This window comes from Hemicordylus capensis, chromosome 17 (genome assembly GCF_027244095.1).
Source record: "Hemicordylus capensis ecotype Gifberg chromosome 17, rHemCap1.1.pri, whole genome shotgun sequence".
NCBI classification, from domain to species: Eukaryota; Metazoa; Chordata; class Lepidosauria; order Squamata; family Cordylidae; genus Hemicordylus; species Hemicordylus capensis.
In genome coordinates this window covers 15,518,884-15,535,413 of record NC_069673.1, presented here as the reverse complement: position 1 = coordinate 15,535,413, position 16,530 = coordinate 15,518,884, and the positions used below count along the sequence as shown (strand labels likewise).

The 16,530-nt window shown below is 55.6% G+C and overlaps 1 protein-coding gene across 13 annotated transcripts in view; it reads right to left on the bottom strand.

Annotated features, from left to right (window-relative positions):
• DAB2IP (DAB2 interacting protein) overlaps positions 1–16,530 on the bottom strand; it is a 156,902-nt gene that overhangs the window by 85,229 nt on the left and 55,143 nt on the right. For 12 of the 13 annotated variants that reach the window (XR_008312686.1, XM_053281588.1, XM_053281595.1 and 9 more), the window contains exon 3: positions 13,585–13,709. The exons of the other annotated variant lie outside the window; for it this stretch is intronic. Coding sequence is in view for 11 of the 12 variants with exons in the window: in XM_053281588.1 (XP_053137563.1) it covers positions 13,585–13,709 (125 nt within the window). In the remaining variant the exon portion in view is untranslated. The remainder of the gene's footprint in view (positions 1–13,584; positions 13,710–16,530) is intronic. 13 annotated transcript variants of the gene reach the window in all.

Below are 16,530 nucleotides of genomic sequence, written 5' to 3'. Positions count from 1 at the left end.
TTCTGAATGAAGACTAGCGACTGCCGGTCAGTGCAGACAATGCTAAGCTAGACGGACCAAGGGCCTGACTCTGTAGGAAGCAGCTTCTTCTGGACCAGCCTTGTCAGCTTGGGTGTCAATTTCTGGCTGCTGGAAAGGCTGTCACTGGAGCTTGTTGATCGAGTGAAGTTGTTGTTTTGTAAACAAGGGGAAGTTTTTCCTTAACGCGATGCTGCAACTTGATACAAAAATGCAGCACAGACATAAACGGAATGTGTCTCCAGAGCTCAGGGGCAGCGCCTCTGCTTTTGGCAGCATCTTCCGGTCGGGCTGGGAGAGACGCCTGCCTGAGACCTTGGAGAGCTGCTGCCAGCCCGTGCAGTGCGGAGCCAGATGGACCAAGGTCTGACTCAGCAGGAGGCGGCGGCTTCGTAGATCCCTCTTGAGCTTCTAGAGGCCAAACGCCCCCCCCCCCCCCAAGTAGGGACTGATCAGGCAAGCAGGAACAGCGGGACGGAGCATCTGCCAGGGCCTCGCCCTGCTTGTGACACTCTGGCAGGGAGCCCGGCGGGTCACTCCCTGCTCAGCTGCTCCCCAAAGAAAAAGCCAGCCAGCAGCAGCAGCTCTGGCCAGGACGAGATCTGAAACTGGAGCCCTTGGCTGGAACAGGCAGACAAAGGGAAATGCTGCAGTCAAGCCGGCTGCCAGGACGGGGAGGGGTTGCTTTCAGGGCACTGCGGGCCCTGGGCGTGGGTGGACCTCCCCGCTGCAGGAGCAACGCCCCCCCCCCCCGCCGTGGCCTAGAAGGAGTGCTGAGCCCAGGGGCGAGGGGCCCCCTCTGCCGGGAGCACCCAGCAGGCAGGAGCAGGGCCAGCTGCTCCGTGGCTTCAGAGGAGAGCTGAAAGGGCCGGATCCTGGTGCAGTGGGGCACGGAAATGAGGGCAGAGGATGGGAGGCTGGAGGAGGTGGCCAAGCCCTGGGGAGGGAGCCAAAGAGCATCGGGGGGGGGAGGAAACCCCGCCAAAGCTGCGTCTGCATTGCAGGCGATCCCAGCACGTTGCTCCTTTTCACCAGCCCGGCACAAGAGCCCTCACGCGCTCTGCACTGGCTTGGCGTGTGGAAGAGAGGCAGACCCACTCCCGGGTGCAAAGTCGGTGTCGCCCATCCTGAGCGAGATGGACCAAGGGTCTGACTCAGTAGAGGGCAGCTGCCTACGTTCCTGTCCCTTCCTCTTACAACCTGCGTGACAAATTAAGGGCTTCGTTCTGAACTGAAGCCCACACTCAGTCTCTTCTGGGCCCAGCTTTGCATGCCCGTGTGTGTGTGTGTGTGTGTGTGTGTGTGTGTGTGTGTTGGGCTGAGGTGTGGCTCCATTAGCCCAGGGTGCCAGGGGCGGCTGGCCCCTTTCCAAGCCAAAGTGGGCTATTTTTCTGTTGGGGGGCACGCACCACCTCCTCAACCCGTCGGGATGAAAGGGGGCCGCCACGGTTGAATTCTTGCCCAGCTTCTTTCTCCTTCTGGGATTGCCATACCCAGGAACCCGGAAGGCCCGAGACAGGAGCATCCTCTGCCTCCTGGTCAATCCGGCTCTGGCCTTGGTTGGAAATGTGGCTTCTCCTTCGGAGGCTGCTGTGACCGTTCCAGTCCAGGGGGCAGGCACCCGGCCGAGACAAGGAGCACCATGTCGTGTCGTCGCCTGCGTGGAAGGCCCCCCTGCTTTGTGGGGAGAATTGTCACCATCCATTATTGAACGCAACGCGCTCTCTCCCCACACACCTGCGCCCTCTCGCTTGGCCCAGAGTGGCCACCGCCTCCTCTCTCTTTCCTGGAGCAGATGTTCCAGAGATTGCTCCTCTTGTTCAACTAGGTTTCTTTCCTCTTCTCTTTTTTGAAACACGCCATTGGCTCCGGTTATTTTATCACTCAACCTCCGGGGCAGAACTTGGCACACACTCTCGCTGCGTTTGAATGACAAGATGGGTCTCTCTCTTTCTCTTTCCTGGGAACAGAGCAGGGATTCCCCGAGATGGAAAACGAATGGATGAAAAAAACAGAGGAACCCCTGGAGTCCTGCAAAACTGCCTGACACCTGGAATGCACCTGCCCAGGAGGGAATCCCCTCCCCTTCCTTGTAGGTTCCAGGGGAAAAGGGGAGGCAAGAAGGTTGAATGCTGGAAGCTGAGTGGGCCGAAGGAGGAGGGGAGAGAGGAGGACAAGAAGGGGCCCTCAGGCAGCATGGGGGAAGGAAGAAGCACAGAAGAGCAGTGGTCTGGAATTCACAGGGTCACCTTGTCCCCCACAATTTAGGGTAGCCCCCAGATTTCAGCTCCTCCACCTGGCTTCTAAACTCCAGCCGGATTTACACGGATTTCAAATGTGCTGCCCAGATTTTACTCTGGATCCGATCACATGGGAGGGCAGAGAAGGAGGAGAAAGTATACAAATCAAACAAACAAATAAATAAATGGAAATGCAGATTAATTGCCACATAATTTGCATCATATGCCAATTAGGACTTTGGAACCTTGAATATGGCAACTCTACCTGGGAAGCAGGATGTGGAGGAGCTGGTGAAGGGAATGGCCAGACAGGAAACAGGAAGGGGTGGGGAAGCCACAGCCAGGGCTAGCATCCCGACCAGCTGGCTTCCACAAACGGGACCAGGGGCGGAGGGCCTCCCGTGGGCCCTAGCACAGATCAGGACCAAGGGGAGCCCGCCTGGCATTCTGAGAGGGGGAATCCCACACCCACCTCCCAGGGCACAGGTTTACAACAGGTACATAGGAACCTAGGAAGCTGCCATCTACTGAGTCAGACCCTTGTTCCATCTAGCTCAGGATTGTCTACCCAGACTGGCAGCGGCTTCTCCAAGGCTGCAGGCAGGAATCTCGCTCAGCCCTGTCTTGGAGATGCTGCCAGGGAGGGAACCCGGGACCTTCTGCTCTTCCCAGAGCGGCTCCATCCCCTACTAAGGAGAATCTCTTCCAGTGCTCACACTTCTAGTCTCCCATTCAGATGCAACCAGGGCAGACCCAGGCAAGAAAACGGTCCTCCCCAGCTGGGCTTGACAGACAGTCCAGTTCCCTGCCTTGGACATTGTTTTTCATCTCACACCCCGTTTATGGTCGTGTGAACGGCCCTCTTATGTGGGACGGCCCTCCAAGAGCCCACATTTCAGTGCCGCCCCTCTTTATGCCCGATAACCACTTCATACCCGCTTTATTATCGAGTCTGGGAAGAGCTGAAGTTCACAGGGCAAAGTAAAACCATCCTTCCCATCACAGGACCACAGACTGGGAGGCAGATGACCCAAGCTGGCTGACCCTGCTCCAAGCAAATGACTCACAAATCCCGCACTTCATGCTGGCTTTGAGCTGATTTCACCTACCAATAGCAGAGGTGGTCTACGGGAGGAGAGCTGGCCTTGTGGTAGCAAGCATGAATTGTCCCCTTTGCTAAGCAGGGTCTGCCCTGGTCTGCATTTGAATGGGATACTTCCGGCAAGCACTGTAAGATATTCCCGTTGGGGGATGGGGCCACTCTGGGAAGAGCAGAAGGTTCCCAGTTCCCTCCCTGGCAGCATCTCCACAACAGGGCTGAGAGAGACTCCTGCCTGCAACCTTGGAGAAGCCGCTGCCAGTCTGTGCAGACAATACTGAGCTAGACAGACCAATGAACATAGGAAGCTGCCTTCTACTGAGTCAGACCACTGGTCCATGTTCCTGTGCGCTGGAATCTCACAAGTGAACACAGTGGTTTGCACCAGTGTTTTCTACACCACCTTACACAGGAATGCTCTTAATGCATGAAAAGGAGGTTCACACGCCACAGGAAAATATAACAGGGAACCAGACTCTGCGGCCATCTGGCTGAAATACATGGTGCCTGTTGGTGCAGAATTTGCAGAGCTCAACTCCACTCACAATAATCCCCCATCTTTTGTCCTGGCTTGACTGCTGACTCATCAGCTTAACTCCAACCCTGACGTGGGCCATGTTCTGCCTATTCGGGTCCACCCACCCGCCCATCCAAGGTTCTAGTCCTCTTGAGATCCGTCGCGGCAGCCACCCTGTTCAGGGGAGTGGCTTTCTGATCCTTCGCAGGGCGGGGGACACCACACCAACAGCACGATGCAAACTGGCAATGACAAATGTCAGGACGAGAGCACGCCAAATCGAATCGTCCACCGATCCAGAGCAGCGCCGAGTGCTGCTAGGACCGTGCGTGCCCGAGGTTGGAGACGCCTCCCCTCGCCTCCCTCCCTCCCTGCATCGCCACGTCTCGTCAAATTACAACCAACAATCTTCGGGCAGCGTCCGTATCTGTAGGGCGACGGTACATTTTTGTAATTAAACAGGACACCCAAACAATGGCCTCTCTTGTACTGGAAAAGGTCAGGAATAGCGGCCATCTATTTTGCTGGCTAATTGCAAGACGCACGAAGCCAATTATCACAGCATGGCCACATGTGGCCGCGCAGGATAGGCTGGGCAATTTCCACTGGATGCCCTCTAGTCGAGGTGACCGCTCCACCCCACCGTGCTGGGGTGGGGGGCTGGCAGGGCTTTGTTTGGGCTGCTGGAAAATCAGGAGAGGGAAAAAATGGCAAAGGGAGAGAGAAAGGAAGAGTCATTGTGGAAGCCACACACACAGTGCCCGATCTCTGCCCTTGCTGGCAGGAACCCACAGCGGTCGGGAAGAAATATTTGATCTAACAACATCCCCCACGCAAACCCGTCCAACGTCCACTCCAAGCAAGATGCCGCCTTGAAGAAATTCCAGGAAGCACCAAGCAGCCCTCTTCTGAGTCTGAAAGCGGCACAGAAATCCAGGCGCCTGGTCGCCACTGGCACCTAGACATTTGCTGCTGGTGCCTGAATGGCCAAAGAGATCTCTCTTCCTCCTCCTCCTCCTCCTCCTCCTCCACCCGAAGTCATGTCTGAACAGGGATTACAGGGGGATAGGCGGTCCATAGCACCGGTGCCATAAGTGGCAGGTAGAACTATTCTGAGTGGCACTCCCCACAGCTAGTCCAATTAATGGCACGTCCATGTCCATGGGGGGGGGGAATGTGTCACCCTGTGAAGGTATTTCTCTCCGACTCAGCTCTGGGGGTGATTTTCAGGGGCTGCATGATGGAATCAGGGCAGCAGAGGAAGGAGGACAGGCCCGTGCAGGGAACCGTCTGACCCTGTGGGTCCCGCTTGGGGGGTTGCCTTGCCCCCTTCCCCCTGCCCCCGATTTCCAGCATGCAGCCCCTCTCTAACCTACAACCAGAACCCAATCAGAGAGAATGTTAACATGTATTACTGGCATACGAAACCTTAAATTGGAGTGAATCAGTGAAGATTTGCAACGTCCCTTCTGAAAGACAAGACGGCAGACTCCCAGATCATGACCTGGTGCATTTGCTGCAGCTGCAGAAGCCAGAGACCTCAAGTAGATATTGGAGAGAGGGCAAAGCAGTTGGCAAACAGCCTCAAATCCCCCCCCCACCTCCTTTTGGACCATTCTGAGGCACAGAAGTGAAGGCTTCTGCGGAGCTGGATGGGAGCACAGATTCCTCTCTTTGTCAGAGGCAGGTTTGGAATCAGGCTCCCCACTGGCAGGACGCAGCTGCCTCTGTTTGTGCTGCGGTTGGATGTGCCAAGGTGGCATCAGAGAGGGCAGGAGAAAAGCGAGAGACGCTTCTGCAAGTGGAGCTGGACTGCAGAGAGGTCTGTGGGAGAAGAGTGGCACGGAACTACAGTTCCCAAGATGCTTTGTGGGAAGCCGTGGCCGGGACAGCTGGTGCCAAACGGAGTCAGTTTTCAGTGCAGACGAGACCCGCCTCTGTCCAGAGAAACAGCTCCTTTCCTTCAAGATCCTCCAAAGGAAAAGAGCAAAAAAGAGGATTTTCCCAGTAGGGTTTTGCCAGAGATTTGCATTTAATAGATTAAAAGGCAGGTGGCAATTTTATTTTTTTAAATGCAGCCCCAAAGCACTGAAATCCTAGATATGGAGTCATGGTGGCAGCTTCCAGACGTCTCCTCACACACAAGCTGCCCTGTTTCCTCACCTTGTTCCACCATCACTTTTAAGACAGCCATTAATTAGAGGCCAGTAATTAACTCTCAGGTTTGAGAAGGGCCGTGCCAACGGGTGCCATTAAAACGGCAGGGCTGGAGATGCCGCCATCAGGGTGAAAGGAACACAGGTGTTACGGGAAAGCAGGCAACCTTCTGGCTGCCCTTGAATCTCCAACGCAGGCAGATATCCCCATTGGGGCTGGCAATCCGAGAAGCAAGATGGTCCTCAGAAGAAAGTGCTTTCAGTCTGCATAAAAAGGAGGACACGTCACAAAGAGGTGCTGAAGACTGCCTGCTCATCTCACCCAGGAATCTGAAAACTAGGCTTCCTCAGCCCCAGATATGTGGAAGCCGATGTGGGCTGTTTAGTGGCAAGCGGGGGGAAATGCACTCTGTGAATGCCCAGAGGTACTTGTGCCTTATGGTCACGAGGGACATTTTGCAGCGCTTTCAAAACAAGAGAGAGGTTCTGGAGCACAGGCTGCACCAAGCACGGCTTCACATACACTCGTGGGCCTGAACACACATGAAAAGCGGACGGAGAACAGATCACGCATATTCTGGTTGCCAAGAGACTAGGGCTGGTCACTTCGACTGAAGCGATTCCCGGATATTTCCCCCCAATATTTGTTCTACAACAGGAAGCCCTTAAAGTCTTTCAGGCGTCACTTGGTGCCAATTCCAGAGACTCCAGACCGGGGAGGGGGGACGGGAGCAATGCTCAAAGAGATGTCAAAGGGTGGCCAGAACCTAAGGGGTATACTCGTGAGTCAAATGGGCCATAACCCAAAATTTGGCTCCCAGCTCCCAGATTTGCTCCCAGAAACTGATTCCTCAGCACTTAAATGACTTAAACCAAAAGCGTGGATGGGTAACTTGATGGAAACATCCATGCAGGGGCCAAATACCCCTGCCTAGCACTCTTCCATCTAGCATCTCCAAGATCGGGCTGAGAGAGAGACTCCTGCCTGCAAGCTTGGAGAAGTCGCGGCCAGTCTGTGTACACAATACTGAGCTAGATGGACCAAGGGTCTAACTCAGTATATGGCAGCTTCCTATGTTCCACTCTGGGTGTTAGAAACTACCATTTGATAAAGGGAAGGTTAGCAACCTCAGGGATAAACACCTGCTAGGGAAAATATTTGCTGCTAGTAATTAATTCACCACTGCATTGCCTCCCCCACCACCCTGCCTCCAGGAATTTAACAACTGGCTATGCTTTCTGACATTTGTCATGTGCAGAATGTTATCTGGGGGGAAACTTGAGCAAGAAGGGGAACAGAGCATAAGCACATTTTTGTAAAAAGGAAAAAGGAAAAGAACGAAGCCACCAGCTTCCTCCTAATTAACCATCTCTTCCTTCCAAATGAGATCTAGGCAGGCACGGAACAGGATTCCCTGCCAGAGGTCAATACTGTAAATTAAACCATTTGGGTGTGTTTCTTGAGGAGGAAGGATTAAGTCTGGAGAAGGGCGGGAAGGGTGCTTTGGAAAACGCACACCAGGAGGCGGGCTGGGTCCAGAAGTTCAAGCGTAACTCGCGAACAAGGAGACAACACTATGTTTCCGTTCAGGGCCACCGGAGAGCTCAGAGGCTCCTCCAAGGAAGCGCAAGCACCCCAAGAGCGCATGCACAGTTGCCATGAAACGTTGTGGGATTCTTGCAGTGCAGACAGAACGCCAGTTCTTTGCAGGAAGCAGGTGCCTTTTGAAAGGGAAAAACCAACTAAACCTGAACCCAAAATCAATTTTGTTCTCCTGTTTCTCCTGAGTGAAAACAGGACAGAACCGGAACCATTAAAAGTGTGTGTGTGTGCGTGCGCGGGGGGGGGGCAGGGGGAGAATCACGTCTAAATCCAAACGGAAGCATTCTTAACTCTATAGTGCCGTCCACCACCACGCTCAAGGCCCTTCACAACTGGCACATCTCTGCCCCAAACCGCTCTCCATTGAACCAATCGACAGCCGGGAAGGGGAGAGAAGCATAAATCTTGTCTGAAAATGGTTCCCGCTCCTCCTCCTCCTCTCTGCCGTGCAGCGCGCTCTGCAAAAGGTCAGCTTAGCACAACCCGTTGGAATAAGCTGGCAGGGGTAATTAACGAGCCTCCGAGAAGCAGCCTTGCGGTGGCATCCGAGCCCGTCCCCAGCCCGGCCTGAGCTATGGTGTCACTCCTCATGCATTTCACGGGGAAAATGTCCTCCCAATTAAGGCCCAGAGCTTCTGCCAAGGGCCTTGATTTGTAGCCGATTCTGGAGTGGCCAGGAGCAGAGATGAACATCCAGTGCGGCATGATAAGAACTTTTCGCCAGGCGCGGTGATCAATCAACACGCCGGAGAGCTTGTTAACGAACAGCCGCTCTAACGGCACCCTCAGCTCGCTCTTAACGAGCCGTTTGACCGGCTGGTGGATTGACAGCGGGGACGGTGCCTGCGCTCCAGAGAGCCGGGCTCCTCCTGTTCTGGCCGCACCACCCCACCGAACGGAGAGTACAGAGTTCCGGCACGGGCCTGCTTTGCTCAGTCATGGAGAGGGTGTGGGAAGAGGCCAGGGCGGCCCAGAGAAGCACCCAGGCCCATCCTTGTCTAGGGGGCAGGGTCAGTCCCCTTCCTCCTGACCCACGCACCTCAGGCAGCCAGAAGACTCTCCGTTGCCCTGAGAGAGCGTCTCCCCAACTTCTGGTTTAAGGGAGGTGTGCATTTTTTGGGCCTGAATTAAGAGCCCCCTTTATTTCACCACAGGAACACAGAAAGCTGCCTCCTACTGAGTCAGACCCTTGGTCCATCTGCCATAGAATGGCCTACACTGACTGGCAGCAGCTCTCCCAGGTTTCAGGCTTAGGGATCTCTCCCAGCCCTACCTGGAGATGCTGTCAGGGATGGAACCGGGGACCTTCCGCACGCCAAGCCAAGGCTCTGCCACTGAGCTACGGCCCGCCCTCTTCCTATTCAGACAAATCTCTCTCTCTCTCTCTCTCTCTCTCTCTCTCTCTCTCTCTCTCTCACACACACACACACACACACACACACACACACCCCATTCTCCCTCAAGGCCCCTTGTGCCTGGAAACACCCCTCCTCCAGAGCCCCATAGATACTCTGCTTGGGTAACAGATGCCATCAATTCTCTTCTTAGTTGCCTTTTATGCTTTGAATGCTCTCCTAGATCCCCGTAAATTTCCACCTCCAAAATGACTCTGTCCTTTCTCCCTTCCTGCCCCTTATCGCTGTAGCCAGGCGCCTCCCCGGACACTTTCCTAGGCCCACCGCTCTCCCTCCCTCCCCAATCTCGCCTTTTCCATAAAGACTTTGGCACAACCTCTTGGTAACCTCCAGGGCAGGCCCAGTTAACCCTACAGACGTGTAGCTGAAAGAACTGCATGTTCTTTTTCATTCCCCCACCAACACCAGTTCTGCTTCCCTCCCCTGCTTCTTCTGTCTCCCCCTGTGTTGAATTATAGACTGCAATCCCATCGGGGCAGAGACCTCTCCTCTTGCCCTTTGTAAAGGGCGTCACGCAGAGTTGCTGCTTTAGCAATAAGCTCGCCGCCGCCGCCACGTCACGGACCCACCCTGACTCACGCAGAAGGGCCAAGGTGGCCTCCTCTAAAGGCAAAGATTTCTGCTCTGGGCCTCTGTGCAGCAAGGCGACGAGGGAGCCAATCACAGCAGTGCAGAGATCTGGCAAGGACCGGACTCACACCCAGGGGGGCATCCGGCAGCCTCCTGCAAGCCTCCTACATAGACTGAGCCTCAGAACATCCCATTTGAGGATTACGGAATTCAGATGTTGGATTCAGTTCTCTCTCTTTCCCCCCTCCAGGGACGGAAGGAAGTCCAAGGAGATCCAGCACTTCATCCCTGCCTAGATGCTCACCACGCCTCAAAAATGCTGGGCAGTGGGCAGATTATACTTATTCCTCTTCTCTCTTCCTCCCCAACAAACCGGAAAGAAAAACAACAGGAGCTCTTTAGTCCATCCCATACACTGGGTGATTATCCCCCTTAATTATGTGGCCAATGGCCGTAATAAAGTTTATCTATCTTATTTCCCTTAAGCACATGCTGTGGACTTTAGCACTGGATGCAGCTTCACCATCCCAAGAAGCTCAGGATTTTTGAAAACGAAGTTGCTAGCCCTTAAGGTGACAGCCAACAACCTGGATGGCTTTAAGAGGGGTTTAGATGACTTCATGGAGGAGAGGTCTATCATCGGCTACTAGTTAGAGGGCTACAGGCCATCTCCAGCCTCAAAGGCAGGATACCTCTGAGTCCCAGTTGCAGGGGAGTCACAGCAGGAGAGAGGGCAGGCCCCTTTCCGCTCCTGCCTGTGGGCTTCCAGCGGCATCTGGTGGGCCACTGTGCAAAACAGGATGCTGGACTAGATGGGCCTCCTTGGGCCTGATCCAGCAGGGCTGTTCTTAAGGTTGCCAACGTAAGTTTTAAAGTGTGTGCAGGCAGTGTTTGATAAAATTAAAGAACTGTGTAGAGGAGCGTTGGGCAGAATTTTCTAATGCCAGTGGGAGGGATTTTCAAGTCACACATCCCTCTTTGCCCCTCGCCATTACAGGTGGAGACAGAATGAGATTATGCAGAAATGAGAATCAATGGGCAAATACGCCAAGAGCCCAAAGTTGGATAGCAGGCTGCACAGTTTTCACACACAAACCAGCTCCATTTGTCCTACTCAGTGTTGTTATTGTTTTTAAATACACCCAGAGCAGCAGAACCAGTCATTGATCCAACACAATCACAATGCAGAACGCACCAAGGCAAATGCAAAACCTGGGAAATGGTAAATAGATTATCGGATAAAATTAGCTCCAAGCAGCAGACCGTGAGACATTAAAAGTGTACTGGAACAAAAACACAATTTTCAAAACACATCTAACAACAGAATGAGAGAGACACGGGCGGTGGGGAGAGACGGCCTGATGCATCTCCCCAGAAAGGAATGTCCCGCATTTGGGGGCCACCTGAGAAGAGGCCCTGCTGCTTCAAGAACCCATCTGTCTTTACTTCCCCACTTGAGGACTGGGCTGAGAGCAAGGGCTTCTCAGACAATCCGAGATTTTGGGAGGCTCCGTGCAAGGACACTGCATGGTACGGAGTCAGAAGGTTGGTCCCTCAAGTCTAATCTTGCCTGTTGTGCCTGGCAACAGCTCTCTAAATCTCGGACAGTTTTCATCACCTGCTGCCCCAGCACTAGAGATGCCTGGGGACAGAATATTTTAAATGCAAAGCGAATGCTCTGCAGCCGAGCTGCTGTATACAGAGTAAGACTATTGGCCCAACCAGCTCAGGTTTGCTTACTCAGACTGGCAGCAGCTCTCGGTTTCTTCAGTTTGAGGTGGCAGGGATTGAACCTGGGACCTTCTGCAGGTGTCTCACTATTGAGTTATGGTCCCTCACCTACACAGGAGAAAGCAATCAAAGAATACAGTGTTTTCCTGACTTTTGACTTCTTGGGTTGGATTACACAGCCCGGATCATCAAACCTTTCTTCTCTCCCTCGCTTCCCACCTGATGCACACAGGTACAATGCTGTCAAGACCCACCACTTAGGAACATAGGAAGCTGCCACATACTGAGTCAGACCATTGGTCTATCTAGCTCAATATTGTCTTCACAGACTGGCAGCAGCTTCTCCAGGGTTGCAGACAGGAATTTCTCTCAGCCCGATCTTGGAGATGCTGCCAGGGAGGGAACTTGAGGCCTTCTGCTCTTCCCAGAGTGGCTTCATCCGGAGGGGAATATCGTGCAATGTTCAAATATCAAGTCTCCCATTCACATGCAACCAGGGCAGACCCTGCTTAGCTTAAGGGGACAAGTCAAGCTTGCTACCACAAGACCAGCTCTCCTCTCCCTGAAGGACCAATTCACAGCAAACAGTCTACCCTAGATCTTGCACAAAAACTCCCCGCAACAAACCTATAAAACAGAGTCTGGAGAATTCAAGGAAGTGACCCAAGTGTCAGACGGCACTAAACCAGGGGAGCCAGGGTGGGGACACCATCCCACTCCCATCTCTTGCCAATATCTCTCTGTGGCACAGGATTTAAGCCAAGTGCTGTTAAGAGAAACACTGGGGCGTGGTCAAGGCAGGCAGGCAGCAAAAAAACAGAAGAGAAAACCAGCTCCATTGATGAGTGGGGGAAAGGACTCCTGTCTCCAGCCCTGCTTTTGGATGCTTAGGAGTTGCACTCTGGAGGAAATGCACCCGGCGGCTGCATGTGACAGCTGATGGGATGTGACAGATGAGGAGGAATCAATGCCTTGACAAGGGACATGTCAGGGAGGCTTACACCTTTGGGAAACTCTCAGCAGAAAATCCTACAGCCTCCCCAGACATGCCGGAGGCTGGCTCAAGTTTAGACCCCCGGACCTGGGCAAGTTGAGAGAAAGGAATTCAGCCGTGCCTGTGTGCAGCATTACTCTGACCCCCACAAGGCTGTTTCCTGCTGAACCCCAGTTTACACGGAGGGAGAATTCTCTCACGGTGGTGCTGGGGGGGCTCCCTCTACACCCTCACACACGTCTGCTGCGGCGATAGCATTGCCTTGACCATCACCCTCCACTCTGGCACTGGGGAGGCTCCTCGCAAGACAAGCCAGGCTGTTTTTAAGCTGCTGCCTCTTCTCCACCAGATGACCAACTTGGACACATCACGCAGCCAAAGCTGTTGCCATCAGGCGGCCAGTGAGACCCGGACCCTCCAAGCAGAAACCCAGGCGGCAGCAGGCAGGAGCCCTTCAGGGTTCTCTCTCTGCATCAATTTTCTCTGCTGACACCTCAAATCTCTCTCTCTCTCTCTCTCTCTCTCATACACACGTTTTCGTTAAGACACACACACGGCAGACTCCAGAGGCAGACTCCAGCCAGGTTTGCTGGCAGAGCTGCTTCAGTGCACTCCGGTTAATTAAAAATCCCTGCTTGGCACACAGAAATCCCAGGGATCAGTCGCGAAATCATGTTGACAAGGGACACACACACACACACACCTATTGTGCTGCTGCTCCTCACACAAACAACTGAACACACACCGCGCGCCCCGCGCAAGGATGCCCATTTCAAACAAGCAAGTCCTTCTTGCCTTTCCCAAACCCGGCGGCGGCCACCCCCGAAGCAGGCCACGAAGGTCACTTTAGACGGGAGTGGGTGTGGCCAGCGCCCCCCCCCCCTTAGAAGCCGCTGCCATCTCCCCCCCCCTCCGCCCCGCCGACGAGGAGGACCACCAGACGCCTCCCCCCCCTCCGCCCGGCCGCCCCTTTCCGTCCACCTGGCGGCGTCTCAGGGGGCTCGCCGGACGGACCCCCAGCTCTCGCCACAACAGGCCCTGCTGCAGGGCAGCTCTTGACCGAAGGCGGAGAGGGAGCAGTGCCTGCCCCGGGCGCCGCCGGAGACCCCCAGCCCAGCCAGCCCAGCCCAGGCGCGGCGTCCCCCGAGGGGGCGACCCTCCTGCTCCTGCTCGGCAGCGCGCCCCGCTCCCCGGCGCCGGCGGCAGCAGCAGCAGCAGCAGCAGCAGCAGCGGCGGCTCACCTCTCATGGTCCTCGGCGGCGCTCCTGAAGGCCGGCAGGATGTGGCGGAAGCTGCTGGTGCGGTCGAGCTTGGGCTGGCTCTTGGTGCGCTTGATGGAGCCCTTCAGCCGGCGGCTCAGGAAGCCCTGCGGGGGGCGACAGAGCGGGGCGGGAGGGAGGGAGGGAGGGAGGGAGAGAGAGAGAGCAGGACCCGGTCAGCAGGCGGCCGCGCACAGCCAGCGAGCGAGCGAGCGAGAGGCTTCGCGCCGTGGCGGCGAGGAAGGTGTGCGCTGCCGCCGCCGCGCCAAGGAGCCGCCTCCACCAGCAGCATCTGCTGCTCCGCGAGGCCGGCGCGCGACGTCGGCGGCGTGAGAGAGACCCCCCCCCGTGCGCGCCTGGGTTACCTTGGCAACCGCCCCCACCACCGCCAGCACCAGCCGCTCCCATTAGCCCCCAGGAGGAGGAGGACGCGCGCCCAGCGCCTCGCCACTCCGGGCACGTCGGAAGGCGCCGGCGGGGCGCGCTGGGCTGGCCGCGGGGCTTCAGCCTCACCTGCACCGAGAGGCAGCAGGCCGCGGCGGCAGCCCCGGAGAGACCCCCCCCCCACGCAGGCTTCCCTGGCCGGAGGGAGGGAGGGAGGGAGGGGGTGCCTCAAGACCTCGCTCGCTGCACCTGCGGCCGGGCGCCAGCCAGAAGCTTCTCCCGGAGGGGCCCCAGGGCAGCAGCTGGAGCCGGCCCCGAAGGGCCTGGGCCGCCCCCACCCTGCGAGTTAAGCATCAGCTTGGAACACGCAGGTTCTGCAGGGCACCAACCCCGCCCCCCCCCCCACTGGGTGGTCACAGACTAGGGAGGAGGGGGGAGGCCCTGCACCTCAGCCCCCAAGTCCAGGGGGAAGAGTGCCTCTGCTCCCCCCCCCGCTTCTTTTAAGAGCACTCTGCCGCCTCACCAAAGGGCTGCCCTGCAGCGTTGCAAGCCCTGTCCACATGGCACACTTCGGGGGAGCTCTTGATTTTGCCCCCGCCCAACCAAGCCCCCCTCGCCAAACACTGCCCCAGGAATCTTGGGGGCTGCAGCTCTCCAGGAGCCCCCAGCGGCATGTGCCCCCCGCCCCCTAGGGCCCAGCCCTCACACCAGGACACAGCAGCAAATCAGAAAGGCAGTCCCGGCACACTGACATCCCCCAGAGAGAAGCATTAGAGAAAAGAGGTGGGCAGTGGCGGGGGGCTCTTCGGCATGCTTGGCAAACGGGGGGGGGGACTCTGACAGATTGCCTGCAGCAAGGAGTTCCAAAGTGGTGGCACTGCCACCAAGAAGTCCTTGATCCTGGTATGCACCATTTACATTTGCATGAAAAGTGGGTCAGACACTCTCACTGAAAATGTTGACTCAATGTGCGGCCGCTGTGGAAAAGGCCAATTCCATGTTAGGGAGCATTAGGAAGGGGATGGAAAATAAAACTGCTAATGCCCTTCTACAAAACGATGGTGCGGCCACACTTGGAGTACTGCGGACAATTCTGGTCACCACATCTAAAGAAGGACATTGCAGAACTGGGAAAGGGTGCAGAAGAGGGCAACCCAGATGACCAGGGGCCTAGAGCACCTTCCTTCTGAGGCAAGGCTACAACACCTGGGGCTTTTTAGCTTAGAAAAAAGACGACTGCGGGGAGACATGATAGAGGCCTATAGAATCATGTATGGTGTGGAGAAAGTGGAGAGAGAGAAATTCTTCTCCCTCTCCCATAACACTAGGAACAGGGGTCATCTGATGAAACTGATTGCCAGGAAACTTAGGACCAACAAACAGAGGTACTTTTTCACACAACGCATCATCCACCTGTGGAATTCTCTGCCACAAGATGTGGTGACAGCCAACAACCTGGATGGCTTTAAGAGGGGCTTGGATCACTTCACGGAGGTCTATCATCAGCTACTAGCCAGAGGGCTACAGGCCACCTCCAGCCTCAGAGGCAGGATGCCTCTGAGTACCAGTTGCAGGGGAGTCACAGCAGGAGGAGTGGTGCCCCTTTCAGCTCCTGGCTGTAGGCTTCCAGCGGCATCTGGTGGACCACTGTGTGAAGCAGGATGCTGGACTAGATGGGCCTGCAGTCCCTCTTCTGCTCAAACATCATTTTCAAGCCAATGGACATAATATGCAGATTAGGCACCCGGATTTGTAAAGCCAGAATATGGCCACCCTAAACTGGAGAGACACTCCGGGACCAGCGTGGGGCAAATCCTTGGATCTCCAGTTCAACATTCCAAATCAAACACATCGCGGGATGGGGTTCTGCCCCAGGAGTCCCAGGCAAGAATTCTGCGCACGCAAGATCGCATCCTGGCCTCGCCTCACCAAGCGTGGGGGTGAGCTCCCAACAGTCTGAGCTCCCGGTGACAGGCGCCATGGGCTTCTTGTGGGCTGACCCCAGCCCTCGGATCCATGAAAACGATGCGCCCATCACACAAATTAAGGGCACTTAAAATATGCAAACTGCTCTCTGGGGCACTCTGGCTTGTGATGCCACTTCTGGTACGACAAGCAAGGACTGAGGCGCATTCTGGAAAGAAGGACACACACACACCCACCCTCCACACACACACCCCGTTTTTAAAGTGAAGGAGGACAAAACGTTTGCCTTTCTAGCTTTCTCCATCTGCCTCTCAATGCAGGTAATTATACCTTCCTTATCACCATGGCTACAGAGTACCTTAGGAAATTATAGACAGCCATTGTGTGCGTGAGAAAAAGAGATGTCCTTTAGCGAAAGACACCGGAAGATCTTTGAACCGGACCTGAAAGCCTTCAGCCAGCCGACTGAAAATCCTACCTAATCCGTGGGAGGAGAGAAGCACCACTTGCCCCCTGGCAGGACCACCCGCCTGTTCTGGCTACAAACCAGGCAGAGATCCAACTGGTGAGGTGCACTCTTCCCCCCTCCTCCCCAGCACTAGGCAGGTTGAGAAGGTG